The 27,743-nt window shown below is 42.4% G+C and overlaps 1 protein-coding gene across 1 annotated transcript in view; it reads left to right on the forward strand.

Annotated features, from left to right (window-relative positions):
• The window catches only part of LOC148503038 (N-acetylated-alpha-linked acidic dipeptidase 2-like), a 206,321-nt gene that overhangs the window by 161,081 nt on the left and 17,497 nt on the right, over positions 1–27,743 (forward strand). The window contains exons 15-16 of the mRNA XM_088449035.1: positions 21,923–22,014; positions 24,392–24,482. Coding sequence (XP_088305161.1) covers positions 21,923–22,014; positions 24,392–24,482 — 183 coding nt within the window. The remainder of the gene's footprint in view (positions 1–21,922; positions 22,015–24,391; positions 24,483–27,743) is intronic.

The following is a 27,743-nucleotide window of genomic DNA, read 5'->3' on the forward strand; positions in this document are numbered from 1 at the left end:
ACGTCATTATGGGGTATTGTGTGTAGAATTTTGAGGACAAAAATGAATTTATTCCATTTTGGAATAAGACTGTAAAACAACATAATGTGGAAAAAGTGAAGCGGTTGTGAATACTTTCCGAATGCACTGTACTCTGCATGCACTGAAGAAATCCGCTTCTAGGTATCCGCACACAAACGGAGGGTGCTTGTGGGTCTCCTGCTCAGAGAATATTGCCTACCTAAGAGCACCATGTTACGGCCTAGTTATGCCCAATCAATTGCAGCACCCGTTGTTGCATGCACAGTGACAAAACAAGATACACTCCACAAATACAATTTTGCACCAACCCTATTGTCCATAGTCCATCCATTCAAATCCTACATCTCTTTTATGAAGCACTTTGTAGGCTATGCTAGGATAGTATCTATGTATGACCTACCTGTTCTTATCGTATGCATGCAATGCATCACATGCGCAGTGTTTAGAAACCAATATAAAGTGTCATGTTTGTGATTGTTCCCATTCTACCATTTACGGTTGTAACGGAGCATACACACAGTCAGATTTGTCAGATGAACGATTTGAACGATTTTTACCACAGATTTGAACGATTTTTGACTGCATTAAAATGAATGGAATCGTCCAAGTCTGACTGCAAACGCTTCAGATGTCAGATATCGTTATCTGGCCATCGGGAACGCGCATCGTTCAAATCTGACAGATATGTCAGATTTTCCTTCAGATATAAACGATTGAACAATTTTTTAAATCGTTATCGTTCAGATCTGAATAAAAATCTGACCGTGTGTATGCACCAAAAGCCCCCTATTCCTTGCTCTAAAATAGACATACATCAAATCCATGTATTATCTAATTTTACAAAAAAGCTACTGAATACCAAACGGAATACGAACTGTAATGGGTATCTTAAAATTAATCAGGAGAACCTTACGTGTTACAATTGCATTTGTATGTTTAGCTCCTGTTCGCTAAAACCACAGGTTATTTAGGACTTGAAGTCTTCTGAATGCAGTTTGAAAATGACGTTTTCTAAAAACCTATAGGACGTGGAAAATAGATTAGTCTATGTACGATAACGCAGCTTCAGCAAGTGTTTGTGCAGTGGTGCTCTGTTGGATTAAATAGACGGCTGCTTGTCCAAGCCCATCTCATCATAGACACTAGACCATACAGTCAGCGCAGTTTAAAACCCCACCCCCAACCCATGAGAAAATTTGTTAAGGGCCAGAGGAAGTGAACTAGTACAAGTCCATGAGTCCTACATGTGTATTTATAACTTGATCGATTTTATTATATTCAGGGAATGTTGACATTATTAATGAAATGATGAATAATTACAATTCAATATCAAAATTAGGATTGGAAATTGCAAAACTAGATCCAAGTCCCAACTATGCACCTGTTACAGATTTTTTCCCCCTGCTGTAGTAAGAAATTTTAGTTGTAATCATTTATATTCCCACTAGGTGGCATTAACATTCCACCATTAATAGTAGGCAGTATTACTAGTACTCCTTGAAAGTATTTCCCCTAACAAACAAAAAAGACCTTTTTAGTTTATAGGTTTATTTGATAAAGCTTTTAATACTTTTTTTGGGCAAGTAATAACTGAAACAACAGTAGCTGTGACATCTGGTTATTTTAATTTTTTTTAATTGAGCAGTTTCTGTATTTTAGGGAACAGATTGTGATGAGAGAAAAAGGGAATAATATAGCCCAGAAATATAGGGGCAGTCTGTCCTCTCATGAAGGTCTTTGCTTTAAACTACAAATTGGACTTAAGCTGGGTACACACCTATACAATCATCGGGCCGATTTCCTGATATCTGCTGATCGGACCAATGATTGGTATAGGTGTGTATGCAGGTGCGATGCAGGGCTGTTAGCTGATAAACAGATTAAAACGTTCCTGCAAACGGCCAGTTCCGGGGGTTACATTTTAAGCACAGTTTAATATTAACTGCCCAACCTCCCAATCCCATGGTAGAAAGTACACAATGAGCTATTTCTAGCTCCGTGTGTACGGGGGGGACACAGGGCTGTCACACTGATCGGACAAACGCTCAAGGGATCGGAGAATTGAATCCAATCAACCAAGTGATCGGCATAATGTGTACTTATATTTAAGGCAGCTATTTTGTGTGCTGAACAATGAAAGACTTGAATGATCATGAATATTGATTAAGATATAACCCTCCCCATACATTCCCGATATTTGGAATCTCAACATTGCTTATGTCGCAAAGGGGTTTAGCTATACATCAGAGTGCAAAATTGTATCCTGATGTACCTACTTTTACACAAATGCACCTATTTTTGCAAGTGCATGGATTTTCTGATCCAAGGTGGCTTATAAGTTGGGGGTGTAAAAATTGACACCATCAGATGTGTGGAACCATTAAAACGGTTTAGGCACATGAATGCACCTAGTTGTGCACCAACATGCAAAAAAAAAAGACCTTTTTGCAGAACAGGGGGTATATACAGTATTTACAAAAGTGCGGGTTTTTAGAAGTGGAGTCATTGCCCAAAGCACCTTCTAGAACAGTGGTTCTCAAACTCGGTCCTCATGACCCCACACAGGTCACATTTTTCAGGTCACCCAGCAGGTGCACAGGTGTAATCCTTACTCACTGACTAAGAGATCCACAGGTGGAGATAATTATTTCACTTGTGATTCTGTGAGGAGACCTGGAAAACATGCACTGTTTGGGGTCCTGAGGACCGAGTTTGAGTATCTGTATTCTAGAAGATAATGGCTAGAATCTGATTGGTTGCTTTGGGCAACATTTCCACTTCTATAAACCCACACTTTAGTAAATATACCCCCCAGACTCTAATAGCAGGAGATTTGTTAAACATTCTAAAGATTCAAGCTACTGTAGCATTTCAGAGAATGTACTAGATAAATGATAGCTAAAAGCTGATTGGTTGCTATGGGGAACAGCTCCACTCTTCCTCTTGATAAATATCCCCTTTTAATAAAATAATGAAGGGCAAAGTAAAGGGAATACCTACAGTATACTTCAATAATCTTTTTTCATATCATTGCAATATGATTGAATAGGGGATTGTCTAAAGATGAAATCATTTTGCAATATTTTCTGCCGTTATTGTCCTGCATGATCCGAAGGGGTGTTTCTTGCCACCATGCAAGAAAAAAAAATGTTTAATGGTGAATTAAAATGTAACACTTATAAAATATATCTTAAAATAATAAGCAACATGTAATCCAGGGATGGGGAATCTCCGGCCCGCAAGATCATTTCATGAGGCCCAGCCGGCTGTGGCTCTCTCCCCTTCAGTAACAGCGCAGTGGGCGTCCCCCTCTGCGGCAGGCATAGGAACTTGTGTGGTGGGCCGAGTGCAGAATACCTCCCCCCCTCTGCAACCAATGGCTTGTTTAGTGGATGAGTGGAGTTGATCGCGGTCTAATGAGTGCGGGAGCGGCAGAAGTGGCACCCCGCCAAGCCTATCACAGGGTGGCTCAGGTTTAGCCATGTTACGGAGCGCTCAGTCCTGGCGGAACGCTGAAGATGGTGGCAGCTGCAGCGGTGGGAGGAAGGTCAGCTTATTACGGGACTGAGGGTGGCCGTGCCCCAAAGAGGATGAAGACGGTCGGTAGCAATGACAATGCCGCGGCGGTAAGAGCACAGCCCTGTGCCTGGGGTGGGGTGCGGAGGCACTGTATAGCAGCATAGAGGAGCCTCCATTGTGTGTGTGACTGGCTGGGGCCTACCAGTCACTAACACTGCACGCTGGAATGCACAATGCGAAAGATAGGGATGCAGTGGGACGCTAGGATGGGTTGTCTCAACTAAGTGGTCCCATTGCATGGCTGCTCTTAGCCTGGTCTAATTCACTATTGACCTCCCCACCCTTCCTTTGTAGTAAGGTAAAATTGGGGGATGGGGATTTAGGGGGGAGCACCTGTCATCCCGTGTCTGTATGTGGTACATACTGTGTCAACACAGTCGATTCGCCGGCACAGCGTCCGGTATGGTCCAGACTGATGTTATAAATATCAAAATTGCCCTTGGCAGAAAAAAGGTTCCCCATCCCTGATGTAATCAATAAGTTTAGATTAACAGGACAACGAGTGTCCTGTATGATGTAGATTCATTGGTCGATAGTGTGCCGCACCAGTGGAGGAAAAAAAAAAGGAGATTAATTTTTTAAACCTTTTTAAAATAAAAAATGTATTTTTTTTTTTTAAAAAGGTAAAAATTAAATAAAATATTTTCCTTCCAAATGTCAGTGGTGTCTGAGGGTTAATTTATAATTTCTATGGTTTACATACTATATGTGGCGGATGATTTTGCAGCATCTGATTTCCTGCTTATAGGAGCATCACAGGCCCCGAACTAAAATTGGATTCTTTGGTTGCTGGAGTTATTCTCTGGCTAACATGTAAGACATGTCCAGCGGGGCAATGTCTGAAAGGCTTCACTTTTATCTTCCGCTCAACACTTGCACGCTGCCATGGTTACTCAGTGAAATACATCTGATTTATTGGAAGAAGTCACATAAAAAAGGATTCTGTGCCGGTTCTGTACGCCGCTGAGTTCAGAATATAATGCAATCTCTCCTCTATTCTCTTTGTATTTTTTTTATTTATTTTTTATCAACTCTAAAAGAGCCAAATCAGCCATCAATGAACAGTTTTAGAGCTTCCATTGCCGCATTTAAAGCTGATGCAAATTTGCACAGTACTGTGAGTGTATTGAAAAATATGCCCTGTTTATAAATTAGATTTATATTTTTACTTTATTATTTTGGTTTTAAATGTGACGTAAAAAAAAGATATTAGTAACAAAGATTCCGATTTCTCTCTGCGTGTACAAAAAGAAGGAAGATCCCGCACAGGACATATCTACTCAAGAAAATTTTTTTTTTTTTCTTAAATCTGAAACCAGAATATATATTTAGCCAGCAATCTAAAAATATATTGGGATTTCTAAAAAAAAAAATCTTAAAACTATATGTGTTGGTGGTGCCAACCACGGTTAAAGAGGATCATTTTTTTGAGGACAAAAAAAGAAAAACTAAAAATCTTCTTTGGGGACATATTTGCAAAAATAATTAGCAAGTGTGTCCCCAAATAAGAGTTTTCACTCTAGTTTTTTTTTTACTCTATGTAAAAAACTCACAAATAGCAGCATTGACAGAAACCTACTGTATAAAGGCTTTGTGCAATCGAAAATGGGGAAACACATCCAGGGGATACTTGAAATATGCGGATATCACCCATAAATGGGTGTTTTCGAGGGATATCCCGCAAATGTCTTTTCAAAAATATGACTATGGCAGGATAACAGAAATGCTAGAGAAAACTAAATATTGCAATTAGTTGGATGTGGGAGGGTTCCCATTGGTCTCCTCTTTCCTCCTACTGATCACCCTGTTTCAATAAAGCAGAGCAGGTGTCGTTACCCTCCCCATGGACGTTCCATTGGCATGAATATGCGCTTAGTAGGGAGGGATATCCACAACGTCTCTGCCTCTCCACGGAGATGAAATAAGCTTGGAGAGGATCCCAGTGTGAAACATTAGAGACATTGGTACCCCAGCTGGTCCAGCAAATAGTGCAACTAAGGAGAGTGTGCTTTAATTTTCTGTACCATCTTCTTAAACTCCACCCAAAAATAAATTTTTAGTGGTGTTCTTTATTATTGGTGTGTACTATCATACATAGGATCATAAACTGTACTAATAACATGTTTCAAGAAGTCACTACAATCCATCAATGAATTAATTAATACCAGAGTTGGATACCAATCTTTATCTAAGGCGCTTTGCTCACACTTACATTGAATTGTTAGAGCTGCAATTCAAGATTGATTTTTGTTTTCTTTCCTTTGTAGCCATAGTGACATATGGCTAATATGTATATGTAAATTAAAATATATATATATATTTACATACATAATGTTAGGTAATTCATATGGAAAGAGACACAAACATGTATGATACATGAATTACTCTGCAATACCATATATGTGCACCATCCTGAGGGGGAATAAATATTTAAAAGTAGTAAAAAATATATATATAGGAGTGGATGTATTATGTATGTTACATGCTATTCTGGAATGTGCCAGACGGTACTGGCAGGTAGGTGCGCGAGGTGAAAGCCTGTGGGCACAAGCTTTGAGCGGAAAAAAGAGGGGGAGTCCACGCAACACCTAGCGCATAGTATATAAGGTAGAGCGACACCACAACCTTTAGGCTGCAGTCCCCCTCTCCAGTTGCTTACTTCTCAGACCTACCGGTGCTGCTTTGCAGAGGAGCGGTGAGTGCATTCCAGCAGTGTCCGGGAGTCTGACTAAGTGTGTGGCCCGCGGGTTGCAGCCGGTGGCACATGAAGTGGTAGCTCTGGATGGCGGTCACTTAGCTCCAGGGCAGTGCAGTATCAGGTGGTCACTGCAGCAGCAGCATCAGGAGATTGTTGGTAGCAATTAGAACAGCAGCAGCTCCAGTAAGCAGTAGCAGAGGGGATGCTGGGTTGTCCTCAATAATTAAGAGCCCCGGTAACTGTGTGTAAGCTGCGATCCCACAAGCAGAGAACTGCCAGGATCAGGTGGTGATAGGCTGGTAGCGGCAGTAGCTCCCACCAGCAGCTGTGAGTAACTGTTTGCACTGAACCCACACAACGCCCATAAGCTACAGTGTAGAACACAGGTTCTCAAACTCGATCCTCAGGACCCCAAACAGTGCATGTTTTGCAGGTCTCCTCACATAATTACTAGTGAAATAGCTGCACCTGCAGATATTTTAAAATGTGTCAGTGAGTAATGAATACACCTGTGCACCTGCTGGGTGACCTGCAAAAAGTGAACTGTGTGGGGTCCTGAGGACCGAGTTTGAGAACCACTGGTGTAGAACATTGCAGCCAGATATATTAACAGCAGCAACAATTAGAAGTCCAGAAGGCATATGTACCTATTGAGTGTCCTATCAAAGCAAATAACAGTGCCATCTACTTAAAACATATTACACATTCAGCACCTCAGAAGTTTGGGGGGAGTGTGATAACTGACCCATAGGCGGAGTTATATTACCTATAGTAAAGCAGGATATACAGCTCTTATTTATAATAGAAATCCTAATTTTCTGGGAGGCTTCTGCATTCACTATATATTGCTTATTTAGCAAGCCTGGGACCCTGCTCATTGAGGCTTTTCTTTATTGAACCAAAAGTTACTAATTACAACAGACACATCTCAAGTAGTCATAATTAGTAGTAAAATACATTGTAATAAGTTGCAGTTAGCTTATTAAAGACTTTCAAAGCTCTATTTTCTGTCTATTTTTTACTAAAATAATGTGAAGACTGGTGTTTTCACACCCTTTTTCACATTATTTTTGATTCACTGAAATGTATTAAAGGGCTTTTGGAGCACTTTTTGTGAAAAATTACTCCAAGCCCTTTAATTTGCAACTGTTTGGTAAGCAGATCGCATAATAATGAATAAATTTACTATGGGGGAATTGTGAAAAAATACAGGGTGGCAGCACTGCTATAATGCCATCTGAAGATGGCATTAAGCAGGGTTCCATTACTCATGCTTCGCCCTGATAGGCAGAGCAGAGCCAGGAGCCTGCCTCCCGTGATCAGCTTTGTGGTCTAAATAGACCACAAGCTGATTGCTGTAAAAAATTAATAGTTTAAAAAAAGAAAAAGCTGATCGGTGAGCCCTCTCCTCCAGTCGCCGGGGGTCCTGCCCCGTGACCCTGATCAGCTGCGCTGTAAACCAGCATCTGTCTAATGTCTATCGCAAGCTCTGTCCCTGTACATCCAAATTATGGGAATTTAGTCAAAAATATCACACTACAACCGCATTTTAAATGCGGATTGTAGTAAATAGGGGCCTCAGTATCCTATAACAGCACCAAGCTCAACTCAAAGCTCTGACTGTCACCTCTGCAGACCTGCCACATAAACAGCTGGTTTAGGCTTATCTAGATTTGCGACTGAAACTACAGTTGTGTACTGTAAAAGCTTCAATATTATTTAACTGTATACAAAGTTTATAATACTATAAAAAGATAATTCTATTTACAAGAACTCTAAAAAACACGAGAGGATAAAACATGGCTGGAAACGCATCACAAGTGGCATTGTGACCATATATAAACAAAGGGAGATAAAAACAAAAACAAATCCTCTCGAGCCTAAAGGATATCTGCAGAATACTCGAAGTATACATTTATTCCTACAATTGCAAAAGTAGAATTTAAAGCTACTTGCCGGACTCTCACAGCACATAATCCAGTACAGTATGCTAATGAATACTCCTATGTCAATTAGAGTTTGCTATGACACAAGATTAAGGACTCTTTCTATACATACATATCTTAGGGGTTTGTTTAAGTTGTTCAGTTAAAATCTATATACAGTCAGGTGTATAAATATTGGGACATTGACAGAATTTTCAAATTTTGGCCTCTATTCACCACCACAATGGCTTTGAAATGAAACAAACAAGATGTGCTTTTTAATACTTTGTTGCAAATCCTTTGCAGGCAATTACAGCCTGAAGTCTGGAATGCATAGACATCACCAGACGCTGGGTTTCATCCCTGGTGGTGCTCTGCCAGGCCTCTATTGCAAATGTCTTCTGTTCCTGCTTGTTCTTGGGGCATTTTCCCTTCAGTTTTGTATTCATCAAGTGAAATGCATGCTCAATCGGATTCAGCCCAGGGGATTGACTTGGCCATTGCATAACATTCCACTTTTTAGCCTTAAAACCTCTTTGGTTGCTTTTGCAGTATGCTTCGGGTCATTGTCCATCTGCACTGTGAAGCGCCGTCCAATGAGTTCTGAAGCATTTGACTGAATATGAGCATATAATATTGCCCGAAACACTTCAGAATTCATTCTGCTGCTTTTGTCAGCAGTCACCTCATCAATAAATACAAGGGAACCAGTTCCATTGGCAGCCATACATGCCCACGCCATGACACTACCACCACCATGCTTCACTGATGAGGTGGTATGTTTTGGATCATGACCAGTTTCTTTCCTTCTCCATACTCTTCTCTTCCCATCACTCTGGTACAAGTTGATCTTTGTCTCATCTGTCCTTAGGATGTTGTTCCAGAACTGTAATGGCTTATTTAGATGTTGTTTGGCAAACTCTAATCTGGTCTTCCTGTTTTTGTGGCTCACCAATGGTTTACATCTTGTGGTGAACCCTCTTTATTCACTCTTGTGAAGTCTCCTCTTGATTGTTGACTTTGACACATATACACCTACCTCCTGGAGAGTGTTCTTGATTTGGCCAACTGTTGTGAAGAGGCTTTTCTTCACCAGGGAAATAATTCTTCTGTCATCCACCACAGTTGTTTTCCGTGGTCTTCCGGGTCTTTTGGTGTTGCTGAGCTCTCCGGTGCATTCTTTCTTTTTAAGAATGTAAACAGTTGATTTGGCCACACCTAATGTTTTTGCTATCTCTCTGATGGGTTTGTTTTGATTTTTCAGCCTAAGGATGGCTTGCTCCACTGATAGTGACAGCTCTTTGGATCTCATATTGAGAGTCGACAGCAACTTATTCCAAATGCAAATGTCACACCTAGAATCAACTCCAGACCTTTTACCTGCTTAATTGATAATGAAATAACGAGGGAATAGCCCACACCTGTCCATGAAATAGCTTTTGAGTGGATAGTCCCATTACTTTTGGCCCCTTAAAAAGTGGGAGGCACATATAGAAACCATTGTAATTCCTACACAGTTCACCTGATTTGGATGTAATTACCCTCAAATTAAATCTGAAAGTCTGCAGTTAAAGCACATCTTGTTTGTTTCATTTCAAAGCCATTGTGGTGGTGAATAGAGGCCACAATATGAAAATTCTGTCAATGTCGCAATATTTATGCACCTGACTGTATATCACATGTAAAGCTTATGTGTAAACGTATTACATCTATTTGACTATATTTGAGTGTGTCAGTTATCTGCAGGTGAAGAACTCTGGAACACTCGGAGAAAAGAATAACCGGTTTATCGTGGTAAAATGTGTATTCGTTATGTGACCCTATGTCATGCTACACGTCAGGGCTGTATCTACCCATTGGCCAGGATGGCATTCGCCATGGGCATCGACCAAAGGGGGGCAGTGCGCTGCCACTCGCAGCCATGGAGTAGATATGCCTCTGAGTGCGACCACCCCTAGGCAGTGTCCTCCCTCTACTGAAGTCTCCTGGAGAGTTACTTTCGGAGTAGCGCCTGTGCTTCCAGGTTATCACCAGCAGGACCGCCCCCTTCGCGTGATGGAGCCTCTCCAGCCAATCAGGACAGCGCCGAGCTGATAGTGGGAACATGATTCACGTGGCTGCCTGGACTCTGTGACACAGCGCACGGCTGCAGCAGTGTACTATAAAGGAGGTCAGGCAGAGCCGTATAAGGGGGGAAGAGGCACAGGGGATCTTCATTACTGATCGCATCCGAAGAGGTGTGCTGCTGCTGCTGCTGAAGGGGGAGAGACCCTGGGTCATGAGTGCGGCCGCAGAGCACGATTGGTACGACCCACAGACCTTACAGCTGTTCAGCCTCAGTGCAAGGAGGCAGAGTACCAGGAAGTATGCTGAGCCCTTATTGGAACTCAGCAAATGCTCCACTGACCCTTTCTAAATAAGAACTGACCTGACAAGGCACCCGGGCATGCTGGTATTCAGCTAGGGAGTGAGTGTCCGACTCTTTTATCCTATCTGTCTGTCTGTATGTATCATATGTGCTGAGAAAGGAAGCAACTGTCCATTTTTTTTGTTTTTCCATAAATTTGGTATGGGGGGGGGCACCAGTCCCTTACTTTACCAGGGGCGCTCGGACCCAGGGCCGCCATCAGGGGGGGACTGTCGGGACTACTGTACCGGGCCCGGGCACTCCGCCAAACAAGTGGGGCCCGGCCAGCTCCTACCACCCACCCGCCGCTATTGCTTGAGCAAGGCAAAGGGGCCTCCTGTCTGATGCCCGCCCACCGCAAATGAATGGGGACCCCCCACCGCTACTGCCTCGCCCAGCATGTAAGCGGTACCTGACCTGTGACTGTCCGCAGGATCAATAAAGTTTATTATCCGGCGCGCGTCATGACGTCAACGCGCCACTAAAGGATGGAGAGAGAGGACAGAGGAGCCGCAGCACCCTTCTAGACAACCATGGAGCAGAAGCCTGGACCTAACCTGGAATTAAAGGTAAGTTAATTCATATGCTGCCTGCTGGGGAAGAAGGGGACAGGCTGGACCAACACTGTGTGCAGTATGCAGTGAGGCAGAAGGGGGCTGGAAACGTCAGATTAGTCACATAGGCTATATAGAATTAATAAAAAAAATGTGTAAATATATATGTGTGTATACACTATATATATATATATATATATATATATATATATATATATATATATAGTGTGTGTATACAGTGTGTATGTATATATATATATATATATATATATATGTATATATATAGTGTGTGTGTGTATGTGTGTATATAGTGTATGTATATATAAAGTGTGTGTGTGTGTATATATATATATATATGTATATATATATATATCTATAAATATATAATATATATATATATATGTATGTGTGTGTATATAGTGTATATATGTATGTGTGTGTGTATATATATATATATATATATATATATATATATATATAGTGTGTGTGTGTGTGTATAATATATATATAGTGTGTGTGTGTATATATATATATATGTGTATATATATATATATATATATATATATGGGTGTATATATAAATAAAATGTGGTTTTATTTATCTGTTTGGGGACATAACATTGGCATCTAGCAGCAGCAAACCAGGAACATGCTGCATTTCTATATACATGGTGTAAGGAGGGTGTACTAGCCGTACCTGCCATCGGCTGCAGCCCGCGCCCTTCTCCGCCTCACGGTTTTTGTAATGTATGGGAAGGGGTGGGCCCTGCCTATTTTGAGTGTCCCGGGCCCCACAACTTCTGATGGCAGCCCTGCTCGGACCCCTAAATACACCCCTACTACACACCTATAATTTCACACTTATAGTGACTGTATACTACTAACCTATATTGTTGGGCTTACCTAGGCCCAACATAAATTGTAACTTTATAGTTAAGCCTAGGGGAAGGCACATAGTAAACTGCGTAGTACTGTAACTTGGAGGTGGTTACATTTTGGAGGAACCGTTTTGAGATCCGTAATATATACTCCGGTACAGGATTCAGCACACTTAGCAGATATGGCCCAAATTTCAAGTGGGGAAGTTTATGACTGGTGCATAAAGGAGGGGGGTTGCCCCTAACAAGTGTTTTGCTTTATGTGGGACTCTCACAAACACCACTGATATTTTATTGGAGATGTTCTATCTCTATGGGGCGGCACAGCCCAAAATAGTTAATAAATGGTCAATGAAAAATAGAGAAAGATGTGCAGTCCTAATTAATAAGGGATAAGCCTGCTAAGAGTGTAGATGGAAGATTATATGGCCTGACAATGACAAGGGTGAGGCAGCTACTGAATCTATGTTTGCAGGGGACATCCAATCGCAGACCAGCGGAGCTCCCTCCGTGGTTATAGGTGGTGAGGATAATTCCCAGGGCATTGAAGGGACGTTAGGGAATCAGCTAGAAGTAATAAAGTGGTACATCAACTTGAGCGCTGGCATTATGAGGGTAGTTACAGGAGGTTACGGATGTTCTCAAGAATACTCACAGTTCCTACGGGGGAAAACCCTATGAGGAATGAAAGGAGGCAGCCATGCAAAAATCTGAGGAATGGCCTTGCCCAGATCATATTAAAAAACAGTACATTGTGGAGAGTTTACGGGGACCCACTATGGGTATTATTGAGGCAACCCGCAAAAGTGAGTCAAATGCAACAGTGGCTGGCTACTTCCAGGAGTATGCATATGGGACTTTGGAGGATGTGGTTGACCTTGTTGCCCGGTTAAATCATACGTTTAAGAAACCAGAGGAGAAATTGTCCCAGTATGTGTAATCGTCTAGACAAGCTGATTCATAAACTAGTAGACAAGGGAAGGTTATCCAAAGAGGATATTGATAGCAGTAGTATGAAGCAATTGATTAGAGGCGCATTAGCAACTGATCCAGTAGCTCAGCATTTATGGTGTACCGTAGCATTGTCAGGAACTCTTACACTCAGGGGCCTATTCATCAATACTAAAATAACGTTTTTAAGGACATTTTCCTTAATCACCGATATCTCCTGGTTAAATCCCCCTGCATTAATTTCCACACTACCCATACATTAGTACATTAGTATGGGGATATGGAAATTATGCTATTCATCAAATTCCGAATTTTTTTTAATGTATTTTCGGAATTTGATGGAGTTACTATATGCCACTGTGAGGTGGCAAATAGTAGGTGACACTTACCTGTGTCAGCGTGTGCAGGTCCCCCGGCGTCTTCCTGCGGTCCCTCCTCTGGCTCCGGTATCTGCTCGGATACTGTGTTCTCCCAGCAGAACACAATAAAGTTTAGAAAAAATAATTTTATTTTATTTTCTCTTTCTAAACTGTACTGTGGTCTGCTAGGAGAACATGTGTCAGAGCAGACACCGGAGCCAGAGGCATTGGAGCGGGCAGGTATGTGCGGGACATGGGGGGAGGTATGCAGAAGGGTTCTTGGGGGGGACACAAAAAATTACCACAGCTGTAGGTAGTGCTGCGCATGCGCTGGTTTTACGAATATAACAGTGCATGCGCAGCACAGATTCCAGCTGCGGTAAGGTAGAGTAGTGAGGGAAAACTATCTATTTCCCAAAAAGCTGTCATCGCAAAAATGACAGCTTTTCGAAATAGATAGTTATGGAGAGGAGGAATGATGAATTCCTTCGGTAATTAGGTAGAACTCCATGCGAGTTCTAAACCTAAGTATCTCCATCGAATTTTAAGTTATGATGAATAGGCCCCTCAATGAGCTAATAAAATGGATAACACAGGAAGAAGCTATAATAGCCAAAGGTGAGAAAAGCCAGAAAGAATTAAAGATGGTTGTACCCTCCACTGAAATTGTAACATCAACTGAGGATTGCCTAATTAAGCTGATGGAGCGCAAAATAAGAATATAAAGCGTATTGCTTTATATATAACGAACCCGGAACCCATAGGAGGGCTCCATTTACTAATAAGAGGATTTGCTAGTAACAGGAATTACTGGGAGGGGTGACAATGCAGCTATGAGCGGGTGCTTTAGGTGTGGGCGACTGGGACATAGAGCCATAGAATGTCCTTTAAGCTGGAATTAGACTAGACTGGGTTCAAGTCCTAATTGAATAATTATCCAAATCAGGGAAACGATGGGGAGAGACCTGTGAACCGAACCCCTCACCGGCTCCCGAGCAGTAGAGGTAGATTCAATGGGGAGTGCACTGTGGAATAGTTCCATCCCTGATGGATTGTTAGGCCCTGCTCCACTGGTGATAGCTAATTTAAATGGACATCTTTGCATTGGACACTGGGTCGCAGGTGTCCATCGTATTTGAGCAGTGGTATCCACAGCATCTCTCTGGTGCCCCAATTGTGCCCCTGGAAGGATTTATAATCTGGGGACTAGGTGAACATAAATAACCCTATCTTGGCTATATAATAGTGGACATTGAATTTCCCAGTAGAGCCACTGGATTATCATAACAATTTCCCAGGCTTGCTCTAGAGTGCTCAGAATCATCAGGTTAAAAGGACGAGGTGTCAGTGATTATTGGGACCAATACTCACCTTTTCAAAGCCCTTAGTGATTGGTGTTTAGCAATGGATCAGTTACAAGTATCTTACGTAAGCCGAGGACTATCCAATAGTGAGAGGAGACATCCTGTCCACAAATTATCGTTCTTAGCACTTAAGTGTGCAGTGGCAAAAAGATTCCACTAGTACCTTTTATGGAGTAACTTTTGAGGTATCCACTTACAACATTCCCCTGACCTACATACAAACCACTGTAAAATTAGATGCCACATGGCATAGGTGGTTAACTGCTTTATGTGTATATCATTTCTAAATTAAATACCAGGGATCAACAACATAGATACAGACTCTTCAACCAGAACTGAAAGTGAACAAGATAAGTTAGACTGGATTAACGTCCGGCGACTACCATAAAAAACTTGACTTTTATTGTACATGGACTGGTTGCAGAAAAACAGGATGTATCCGTGCTCTTGGAGCTTCTGATAAAGCTCTGCCACTTGCCTATTCCTGGCTAAGCCAATTGGAACTGGGGGAATTACCAAAACGGAGCAAAGATCAAATCAGAAAGGATCAGATAAGTGATCCTATCTTGGAAGCTGCAGTTCCAACAAATTATTCTGTCATTCACAACCCAAGACTTAACCGCAGGGGAGGGGGAGTGGCCATCTGCTTTAGAAAAGCACTTAAACTTAGGGTCCACCCAATGGAAATGACTCACTCATTTGAGTGCATCGTTGCTCGGAGTTCTACAGAATTAGGATTCAGAGTACTTCTCATTTACCGCCCCCCTGGAGATGGAAAGATATTTCTACAAGAATTTGCAGATATTGTTGCTGGACTAGTTCTGGAGCATCAAAGATGGCTGATCCTAGGGGATTTCAATGCATGGGTTGATGATGAGCTCTCACACCTTGGCCAAGATCTCCTGTGCACAATGAATGCTCTGGGCCTCACACAAGTCATCCCTTCGGCTACTCATATAAGTGGTCACACTCTTGATCTTGTCTTCCAGATTGGATTAGATGTCTCTGACCTAAATATAAACCCAGTCACGTGGTCAGACCAACACTCAATTCACTTCTCAGTTGTAACCCCTCAAAATAGAACTTTACCCATGGAGTTGACAAGGTATCATCCAAGGAGGGGCATGACTCCCCAGGCTCTTGCAGCAAACCTGGATCTTTCTGCGGTAATGGGGGCCTGTGAAGATCCTTGTTCTCTTGTCCATTACTATAACAGGGATGTGACAGCTGCAATGGATATAATTGCCCCTGTGCGTATACGACCCCTCATACCACACCGTCAAGCCCCTTGGTTTGACAATAGTGTTAGTGAACTCAAGAAAAGGGGGCGTAGACTTGAAAGACGATGGAGGAAGACGAACCTGGTAGAGGATAAGTTAACACTAATCAAACATATAAGAGAATATCAATCAACAATCACCCGTAAGAAAACAGAGTTCCTTTCAAATGAGATCAAGGCAGCAAACAATAGGCCGGCTCAGCTTTTCCGTACAGTGGAGATGCTTTGCAAACCAGCATGCCTGCAGCATGATGAAACCCTCTCCCAGTCAAGATGCAATGAGTTTGCAAAATTCTTTGCAGATAAAGTATCCTCCATCCGGGCTGGAATCCCCACAATGCCATCAAAGGAGTGCCAAACTACCAAGCCTGCCAAGGTAAGCCATCAGTCTCCCTGGAACAGCTTTGACATAATGGATGCAAAAGACATTGCTAAAATTATCAAAATATTGCGACCCACCACCTGTGATCTGGACCCTGCCTCAACCAAGCTTCTCATAGGGTGTATAGACATTATTGGCCCTGTAATTGCAAAAATAGTTCAATGCTCTTTGCAAACAGCCATTTTTCCAGAACCACTAAAGGAAGCAATTGTTAGACCACTTCTTAAAAAACCTAATTTAGACCCCGACTGCATGACCAACTATAGACCAGTATCAAACCTTCCTTTTCTAGGAAAGGTCATTGAGAAAGTGGTGGCAATGCAACTCGAAACCCACCTGTCTACCCATGATATTTATGATCCATTCCAGTCAGGATTCAGGAGAAGACATAGCACTGAAACAGCCCTGGTATGTGTGCTTAATGATCTTCTGATGGCAAGAGACAGAGGTGATTGTTCAATCTTAATCCTTCTGGATCTCTCAGCAGCATTTGATACTGTGGACCATGGGATTCTAATTGAGCGCCTGAAAAATTTCTGTGGACTGGATGGCACAGTCCTTAGATGGTTCAAATCATTTCTCACTGGCAGGTCACAGAGAGTTTCTTCTGGAGTAAACTCTTCATCACCAGTGTCACTTCCATGCGGTGTCCCACAGGGTTCTATACTATCTCCCATGCTTTTTGCAGTATACATGCTGCCACTGGGTGAAATAATCAGACGTCATGGCCTGGTTTACCACTGCTATGCAGATGATACACAACTGTACCTGTCCTTTGCTCCAGGTACAAATGACCCAATAACAACCCTAAATGGCTGCCTAGCTGAGCTTCAGGAGTGGATGAGTGCCAGTTGGCTGCGACTGAACCCTGATAAAACAGAGGTTCTTATGATAGGTCACAGGACAGGGCTACAGCATAGCCAACCAACAGGACTTACGCTTGGGGGTTCAGAATTACAAAACACTAAACATGTGCGGAATCTTGGTGTTGTCCTGGATAGTGGCTTGACACTTAAACATCAGGTATCAGCCACAATCAAATCCTCATTCTTTCATCTGAGGAACATAGCCAGAATCAAGCACTTAATTCCCTCAGAAGATCTGCCTAAAGTCATACATGCATTTATATCATCACGCCTAGACTACTGCAACACCCTCTACCTCGGTCTCCCAGCAAAAGAATTACACCGCTTGCAGATGGTATAAAATGCAGCTGCCAGGCTATTAACCAACCAGCCCCGTTCCAGCCACATAACACCCATTCTCTACTCCCTTCACTGGCTGCCTGTCAGATGGCGAATTGCTTTCAAGATTGGATTAATAACTTACAAAGCCCTTCATGACCATGGCCCAGGGTACCTGAAGCAGCTTCTGATTCCCTACTGTCCCACTCGATTACTGCGATCCGTTGACGAAGGACTATTAACAGTACCTAGAATCTCACGGAATTCGTCTGGGGGTCGAGCTTTCAGTTTTGTGGCTCCAACCTTATGGAACTCACTTCCCTGCACAGTTCGAGAGGCCGCCACTCTAGAATCCTTCAAAAATAGACTCAAGACTCACCTATTCACCCAAGCATTTCACTAATGTCCCTTGTTTAAGCTTGTTTTGTATTTTGTACTGTAAATGTAAAGCACTTTGAGTCCTTTAGGAGAAAAGCGCTATATAAATAAAATTATTATTATTAAAATTATTATTATTATTATCCTGCCTTTTCCCTTTAGGTCCATACCTTGAAACTGAACATGCTGTCTATGATGTGAAATTTTTAACACATTCATTAAAAATAATGATGAGACAAGTAAAACAATTAATCCTGAAAAATGGGATATTCTATCGTCAAGTGGTTAAACTCAATGGGAAGACCAAATTTCAGCTCGTAATCCCACAATCCTATAAATCTATTTTGAATGCACTACATGATCAGAATGGTCATGTAGCAAAAGAAAGAATTGGGATTGGTAAATGACGATTTTATTGGCAGCTAATGGAAAGGGAAATTAAACAGTACTGTAAAACATGTGGCAAATGTGTTTTAAGAAAGACTCTCCCCACCAGGTCCGCCTTTTGGGTCACACTAACTAGTAATCGTCCCATGGACTTAGTATGTATCTATTTTTTTTTTTTTTATCATTAGAGACCTCACCAGGAAATGAGTGCAACATTCTGGTGGTAATGCATCATTTCACCCATTACGTAGAGGGGCTTATGTCACTTCTGATCAGAGGGCTATAACCGTGACTAGGACTCTCTGGGAATATTTCTTTGTTCACTACGGATTTGTTCACTACGGTGCCCCATTATACTAATAATCAGATAACTGTTTGTGCTATGGGATTAAGAAATCCTGAGCAACCCCTTACCACCCTCAGTGAAATCCCCAGCCCAAGCGGTTTAATCAAATCCTGCTTCATATAATGGGCACCTTGGATCCCATTTGAAAGACCCAATGGAGTAGGAGAATGTGCCATACTTGCCTACCCTCCCGATTTGGTCGGGTGCCGCTCCTGACCTCCCGGGAAGGCAGGCAATCCTCCCGGCCCCGGCGAAGTGTCCGCACCCCCCCGCGCTTTTAAGTAAAAACAAAGGCAGCAGGGGGGCCGGTGACGCGATTCGCGCTGAATTGCGTCATCGTGGCTCCGCCCCCGGCTGCACAATGCCATTAATCACGGCACTGTGAAGAGGGGGCGGAGCCACGATGACGCGAACGCGATGTCACGCCCCATGCTCCGCCCCCAATGCAGTGTCAAGTGCCAGGCCCCGCCCCCTTTGTCCGCATCACGCCCTAAACCCTGTAAGCCCGACAGCTCCCTCCCGGACGGAGGGAGCTAAATGTCGGCAAGCCTGGAATGTGCCGTCTTATACATGCACACAACTGTACCAGGAATGAATCCGCTGGGTACTCCCCATATGAAATTATGTTCGGGTGATAAGCTAGGTTGCCAATTTACTTTTTTCTTTTGGACTTCCCTCTAGGGATTCATCAGGTCAAACTCGTACCCAATATATAACTAAATTACGAAAAGAAAAAAGGCTCATAATTTAACACAACAGGCCACCAAGAAAGCAGGTGCTAAAAACAAAAACAGATATGACCTGAGGGTGTGCTAAGTGTAATTGGGACTTCTAAGGAGGCAAACGCTAGCCTACTGTTGGAAGCCCGACCCTTAAGTGATTATTGAGAAATTAGCACATACTGTATATCTGTTTTCAAACGGAATATGGGACTGGGCCTATTACTATGGCCATGGTGAGTTTATTCTAGCTTGCAATCTCATCCGAGTTTTTCAGTGAAAAATTAGAAATCTCACCCGAGTTTGTCTTCAGTAATTTTGCGAGTTGAAAAAAAATGCATAAACACACCCGATATTGCAATCTCGACCAAACTCGATTCTTGGTGAATTTACCCCCTAGAAGGAGGTGTATGGAAGAATAAAATTAGATGGATTTTTTCCCCCATACCTCTAAGAAATAGATTTTTACCTTTTTAATCAGGAGGCTTTTTTTAGAAAGGAACAGGAGGAGAGGTCGAAACCTTAAAAATCTCTACCTCCTTTAAGCGTAAACGGGAAAGATGTCTAAAAAAATATAACCTATTTGTACAAAATGAAGTTCAGAATTCAGGAAAAACTTAAGATTGTCAACCTGAGTAGCCACAACGTCACTAAAGAAGAGAACAGGGTATGACAAAAGAGTTTTAAAAAAATATTCTTTCCAATAACGGAGAAACAGACAGAACTCCGAATTCTTTCAAACCAAAATATAACTTTGATCCTACTTACCACAAAGGCTGCTTTATTAAAAGAAAATAAAAGCTGTAATGAACAGAAACAGTGAGCCGCCACAGGATCCCAGCTTCGTGTGGGCTGCATTTATACGCACTGTAAGGAGGAACTTGGATGTCCTGTTAATCCTCGGTAGTTTTCTGTGGACTTTAGTTATACTTATTGGCAGCACTAGTAAATACCTGGACAACAAACCGCAAAACCTTCGCATTAATCCAGAAACAACTGCTGACACTGGAAGAGGAGGCAGAAGCCCAGAGAGAGGTGGAGAGTCTACAGGCATATCTGTATGGGGTTTGGAAGTTGACCGGTAAAAGTCTCCGATATGCTGTGAAAAAAAAAAATATTTTCTAAAGACTGGACTTACTGGTGAAGGTGATTATCGGGTGGTATTAAGCAGCAGCTGATTCGCAAAAGCAACATTACATCTTTATTTGACATATTAGCCATACCAGCTAATATAAGTATATATAAGTATATGTAAAGAGGAAAAAAATATATATAGTGTGTATGTGTGCAAATAATTTATTACAAATTTTTGCTTAGGTAATTCATATATAAAAATCTGATACATGAATTACTCTGCAATACCATATACATAGGGGAATTCAATATGGAGCGATAAGTGCGTTTTTTGCGTTAATATTGCACCTATGACGTCATTATCGCAGGTTTTAGTTTTACACTGTATTCAGTTTCAAAGACTTTTTGCAGGTTCGAAAAGTCTTTGAAAAAAAACGGGGATAACTTTTCACCACTGCATAGGTGGCGAAAAAAAGTGCAGAATTGGGGTTTAGGGGTGCAGGCTTAAAAAAAATAGCCTGCACCCTGGGAATGACATTTTAAAAATAACTGTGTCAAAAAAAGTTTTTTAAATTTTTTTTTGGGGTGTCCCTATTTAATTTAAGAATTGGGGTGAAAAAAAAATGGGAAAAAATTGTTTAACAATAGGGAAATAGGTTCAGGGCTATTCTGCAAATATGCGGCAGGTGTAGTCTAGAATAGATTATTAGCGGCAGGTGCACAGTTGCAGAATTTGTAAAAAATTACTTTAGGGACATAAAAATATGCTAGTACCTATTTTCATGTACCCCAAATTTGATGGGACCACTTAAAAAAACGAAAAAAAAACCCTAAGTGCTCTTCTGCATCACTTCTTCAATGTCGGGAAAAAAACACCTGCCGCAGCTATTTAAATCCCTGACTTTCATTTGCAGGTAATTTAACGCAAATCCCACTTCGCAGGCTCCCGTTTTCGTAGGCTTCATATTGAATACTGGGATAAGCAGGCGCGTGCCCGATACTTTATCCCAGGTAAAATCTCCGATATGAAACGTAAACTTCGACAGCGAAGTTTACGTTTCATATTGAATACCCCTCACAGTATGAGGAACATCCTGAAGGAGAATAAATATTTAAAGTAGTAAAAAATATATATAGAAGTGTATGTATTATTTATGTTGTAAATGTTAATTGTATTGTAATTTATAATATATCTGTATATTTAATAGCGTTTAATATTTGTACAACAGATGCCATTATATTTCATTGTTTATAGGTATTGACAAGTCCTGAAATAATGGCTTGTGCTATTCTGGAATGCTCCAGAAGGTACTAGACCATATTGTAACTTATAAGGGGTAAAATTTTTAGCAAAGTTTTATATCTTGTTAACATGAGTCCGAGTTCTTTTTCTAGGATATTGTTCAATAACTTGTGTCCTTGGCTTTGTCCCTTGCAGATAGCCAGTCCAGATGACGGCTTTGAGGGAATGTCCTTGTATGAAAGTTGGCTTCAGAAAGACCCTTCCACACAGAAGCCAGATCTGCCAAGGTATTGCATTACTTTACTGATTTTAACATTATTTTCCCAGCTGGTGCGGGATATATGTGCATTATAACGCTTAAGGGGATTGTCCGTTTTCGACTGTCTGCTCCTCGTTATGACCCTCTAATCCAAGTAGCACATTTAGTATTCTCTACACCAAAAACTGAAGTTGGGAGCTGCCAGAAGCTAATTCTCATCCCATGGGGAGACTGATTGTACAGTTCCTCTATGAAAAGTCCCCTCCCCTACTTCTACCACTAGCTTCTGTATGCTCCCAGCTTGTGGTACCTGTCAAACGGTCACCCATGCAGACATGGGGCTGGTGCATAGTTGGTAGCAAAATGTGTACAAATTACTCTTAACAAACAAATGTACTGTACAGTACCTTCATTTTCTGAGCACAGGCAAGCTACACTGGTAATAGCCCTGTGCTGTACACCAATCAATGATCGCATCCATACAATCATATAGTCATCCCTCACAACATTTCAGATGCATGAATCAGGATAGGGGTTTTGGCTAGGTTGTGATGGAGTGGTGGCCACACCATGGGGGCATACCTAGAGTTTGTGAAGCTCTAGCTTGCCCCTTAGTCACCACCACCCAAACCCCCAATCACTGCTAAGTGCACCAATACCAGACCAGTAGGGAATTGGGATATATCTTCCCTCCCCGACACAGGCATCTCAGCAGGTGGGACAGTGGGTCAAAGCCCTTATATGGGAATTGTCCAGTCTAAATCGGGACATTTGGGAAATATGCATAGGTTTATATTGCACATATCAAACCAATATTAATGAGAATGCAAAGGACCAAATGCAATTGCTTCCAAATTTCCAAGGGTCAACGTGTGTTGTCAACAGTGATGCTACTGGTCCCTGTGGCCCACAAGCTCACAGTTAAGGTGCCTACTACACAAAACGATGTGCTCAACGATGCAATATTGTGAGCAATTTACCTTGAACTCTCCCCAACACTCCAGGACACATGTGCAGCAAAAGCTGAACGATGTGACGTAAGATCTATCGTGCATGATCAGGGAGATCCTTGATGCATGCATCTGTGTAAAAAAAAAAATGACAAAGTGTAAAAAAAAAACATGCACCCCCTTCCCAATGCTCAACCAGCCCCAGGCTTTGGAGACCCAGTACTGGTTGTGCAAAATACAGGGGCCAAACATTAGCACAACTAGCACTGGGGTTTTTAGAGCCAGCCCTGGTTGTCAAAATACAGGAGACAAAAAACATAGGGGTCCAATGTATTTAGTGTAACCAGCTCTGAGCCGGTCCCAGTTATGGAAATGCAGGAAAAAAAAATGCATAGAGGTCCCCTGTATTATCCAAAACCAGCACCAAACTCTTTCTAGTGGGGGAGTAATGCCACAGCTAGGGGAACCCTTTCACTGGGTCCCCCGGCCCAGGCGAGGGATCCCTGGGGACCTCCCCAATAAACGGGTTCTTTCTATCTCCAGGGCTCCTCCCAGGCCTGGGCTGATAGCCCGGGGTGATCTCCGACACCCCTGGAGCTGTGGGTGCTGGGTTGATAGTGTAGTGTAATTGAAAGAGTTAAAAATATTGTCTTTTGCAGTAAAACTACAGGTCCCAGCAAGCCTCCCCCGTATACTGGTATTTGGGTAACCACAAGTACCAGCATGTGGGGTATTACGGGCCCGCTGGTACCATAGTTCCACTGCAAAATAAATATTAAAATAAACACAGTGCATACACACACACCGTGAAAGTACAAGTTTATTAACACATACATGCAAACTCACTATCTCACCTATGTATCCCTGAAGCCATTCATGTCCACTTCTCCAAGTAGTAATCCACGTGTACCTGCAGAAAAAAATTCCATACTCACCTTCTCCTCTGTGTGGATCACGTCTGCTTCTTTCTATGTAGGCATCCACGGGCTTAGCAAAACAAAAAATTCCAGACCAGCGGACATTAGTACCGTCCTCTAAGGACAGTACTACCCGAATGACTGCTCAGCAGCGGGATTTCACTATAGAAATCCTGGTGCTGAGCACTTATTGGCTGCCTCTCGGCCAATGAGTGGTTCCCACCATTGACTTCAATGGTGAGAACCGCTAAGGTCATCGTTATGTGCACATATTATGCACTATCTGTCGTTCTGATACATCGAGAACCGTGTGTGGGGGCCTTTACACCATTATTGTATTAAAACAAATACATGCACATTGGCATGAAAACAGGTTTGTCCCTGAGTATATACTAAGTGGTGGTCAAATTATTTTACTAGTGACTACAAAATTGAGCCAAATGTGTTAATCACTTGCTGTTTTTTTTATTAATCGATTACATCTACGCTTTCTAATTCAACACGGTTTTATTTTTGCTGATACATTTTCCTGCTGCAGAATAAATAAGCTTGGATCCGGAAGTGATTTTGAGGCTTATTTCCAGCGTCTGGGAATTGCTTCTGGAAGAGCCCGTTATACAAAAAACAGGGTGAGTGTGCTTGGACCCTGTTGTTATGTGTTCTTGAAGGGAAACTAAGAATTATGATCATTACATGGTATAGATTAAGGTGCAAAGTTCTGCTTTAGAATACATGACTGACTCAACAGTAACCAAAATAAAATTTCATGCAAGTCAGAGATTGACTAAAAGACAATATACTATGTTTGAACAATAGCTACGGCTCCTTTGCTTTTTTGCTCTATCTCTACATCACAGTTACCAAAGCTGCAGATTTCTTTGCTCATAATACAACCAGCATCATGGGTCAGATAGACTGGGTGACAACTTTCCTTCCTCTCATTTATACCACTTTCAGACATACGACCCAGGAATTTCCCTGCTCAGACCCGGGTTTTTGCTTGAGACCCCCTCTCACACTACACCTGATACCCGGGAAATTCCAGGGTCGGATACGTTCACACTAAACCTGGGTCTGCCCTGGAATTTGGTGTGGATTTTTAAAGGGGATACATTTTTTTTTTTGTTCACAGTAATGACATAATATAAAAATTAGCATTTTTAGAGTAAATACCACAAAGTTTGTTTATTTTCAATGTTTTTTTTATTGAAAACCAATAAATGTTTGCATTACAATATAAGAAAATTATGAATATAGCCTCTACAAAGTTGTGGTCTATAAAAAGACAAAATTTTCAGATAAAAAAGTTAAGCAAAATATAATACATACTTAAATTTGTTTGCTCCCCAGTCATGTGGTCTGGATCCCTGCAGTTGATGTCATCAGCTGGTGCATGGAACAGCCAATGAGAAGGTTTTCTAAAAACCCAGATCTAAAAACTTGGGTTGGATGCATTCACACTAGAGGCTACCTGGGTTGCACCCGGGAAAAACCCTGGTATAAAGCAGGGTCATGAACCCGGGACTTCGACCCAGGTCGTTTCTGTTCACACATAGCAAAAACCCGGGTTGATGCACGTTCACGTCCAAAAACCCAGGATTTTGCTGTATGTCTGAAAGGGGTATAAGTGAAAACACTCAGCCTAGTTATTTTGTCTGGCCAAAGAACTATCGAACTTGACAATCTCTTGTTCCTCTCAACAGCAGGCTTCCAAGACAAAAACAAGAAAGGAATCCTAATGTTAGATCTTCTAGGATGTTGTTTCCCAAGCTCAGTCCTCATGGCCCACTCACAGTCCAGGTACTAAGGATATCTATTCATCATCACAGGTGGCTTAATTATTATCTCAGTTGCTTGTGTACCCACCTGTGCTGAAGCAGCAATATCCTAATGTCTGCTCAGTGGGTGGGCCATGGGGAACGGGTTTAAAAAACATTCTTCTCTAGGAATATACTCAGGGTTAATACTCCACTGTCTGAGCTGCCAGTGATAGGTCATATAACCCAATGTGACAGCAATATTGCCCTGCTGCTCCACGGGAGGTTTCTGCCCTCCCTGAGCTCGCCTTAGTATTTATTTTTTTCATTTGGAGTCCTTAAGACTTTGACTATACCTTGCAAACCATATTTATGACAGCCCAAAATTAGGAGTTGCCTTATTATTAAATGAGATGTCCCCATTTTGGCATTCCATGCTCCTTAGTAGCACCCCACCAAGTCCTGAAGTGATACTGGTAAATTGAGAGCCCATCTGTAGACATCTTTTGGGGTCTATTCACTAAGCCTTGGAGAGAGATAAAGTGGAGAGAAACTACCAACAAATCAGCTCCTAACTGTAACTTTTCAAACACAGCCTGCAATGTGACAGGAGCTGATTGGTGCGCTCGCTCTGAATCAGGGTCGTCCTTTTTGATTTTTAGAGCGGCCTCGTGGCCGCTTGTATAGCTGTGGGTGACCACCCACAGCTATAGCGATCGGCCAGGAAGATGGTCGCGATGGTCAAGACCATCGCAACCATCAATCTTGCGACGAGACCCTTGTGGCAGGGTCTCGTTGCCGCAAGCCCTGGAGTGCTTTCGGCTCAAACAGAGCCGAAAGCACTCCCACTGACATCACTTGTGATGTCAGTGGGGCCGGCCCCAGATGGTAGGCGTTCCCATGGGAACGCCTCCGTCTGGGCAGCCACGCCCCCAGCACGCCCACCAAAGGGGGCGTGCTGTCACTCAACATCGACAGCATGCCCCCTTTGGTACGAGAACCTGAGCGACGGTTTGCCCGTCGCTATCCAGGTCGCGCGCATGCGCACGATGGAGCCTGCTCTGTCATGTGCATGCGCACTGGGCCACCATCGACCCGCTTGCGAGCGCTCAGCGCTCGCGAGCAGGTCTGAATCAGGCCCTTTATCTCCATTCACTTTATCTTTCTCTAAAGCCGCATACACACTTAACGATATGCTCCATGAGCGATATCGTTAAGTGTTTCCCCTGCACTGCCGGGCTCGATGTCATTATCGACATTGAGCATACACACTGAACGATATCATTGACAATATCGTTCAGTGACGGGACCCTCCCTCATCTCCGAACTTGCAGAACCTGATTAAATTGTCAGGTTGCCATGCAAGTACGGGCGATGAAAGACATAGTTAACGATCCACGTGAGTGCGCATTGTTAACGATAGCTTGCATTCACACTGGACGTTATCGTTCAATTTATCGTCTGGTGTGTACGCGGCTTTAGAATACGTGGATAGTTCTCCAACTGTAAACTTAACCTTTTAATCTGGGGTATGCAGCCTGTGGCATAGGCAAACGCAGGGGGGGTTTCCGTCTGCCTGGAAACCCCCCTCCTCAGCCCACACCATTACCACAATAGAAATAGTAAAATAATAGAATTTTACTAGTCCTGCATGTTCTTGGAATGGTGCCCATATCTAAAATAAAAACATTCAGCTCAGACAGGATGGACCTACTGCCGCACCTAATGGCTTACTGTGATCGCTGGTCCTGTATATGCTGGAATTATGACACACAATACACTATGTATGATGCATATAATGGGTTACTGTGATCGCTGGTCCTTTGTATGCTGGAATTATGACACACAATACACTATGTATGACACATATAATGGGTTACTGTGATCACTGGTCCTGTATATGCTGGAATTATGACACAGAATACACGATGTATGACGCACATAATGGGTTACTGTGATTACTGGTCATGTACATGCTGGAATTATGACACACAATACACTATGTATGACATATAATGGGTTACTGTGATCACTGGTCCTGTATGGCTGCCGGGCGCAGGGGGGCAGAGCCGGAGATGGAGGGAGGGATCAGCAGACTGCCTCTCAACTGCTGCTAACCACTGTTATATCTCC

Source organism: Taudactylus pleione, unplaced genomic scaffold, assembly GCF_031769625.1.
Source record: "Taudactylus pleione unplaced genomic scaffold, aTauple2 ptg000478l, whole genome shotgun sequence".
Classification (NCBI taxonomy): Eukaryota; Metazoa; Chordata; class Amphibia; order Anura; family Myobatrachidae; genus Taudactylus; species Taudactylus pleione.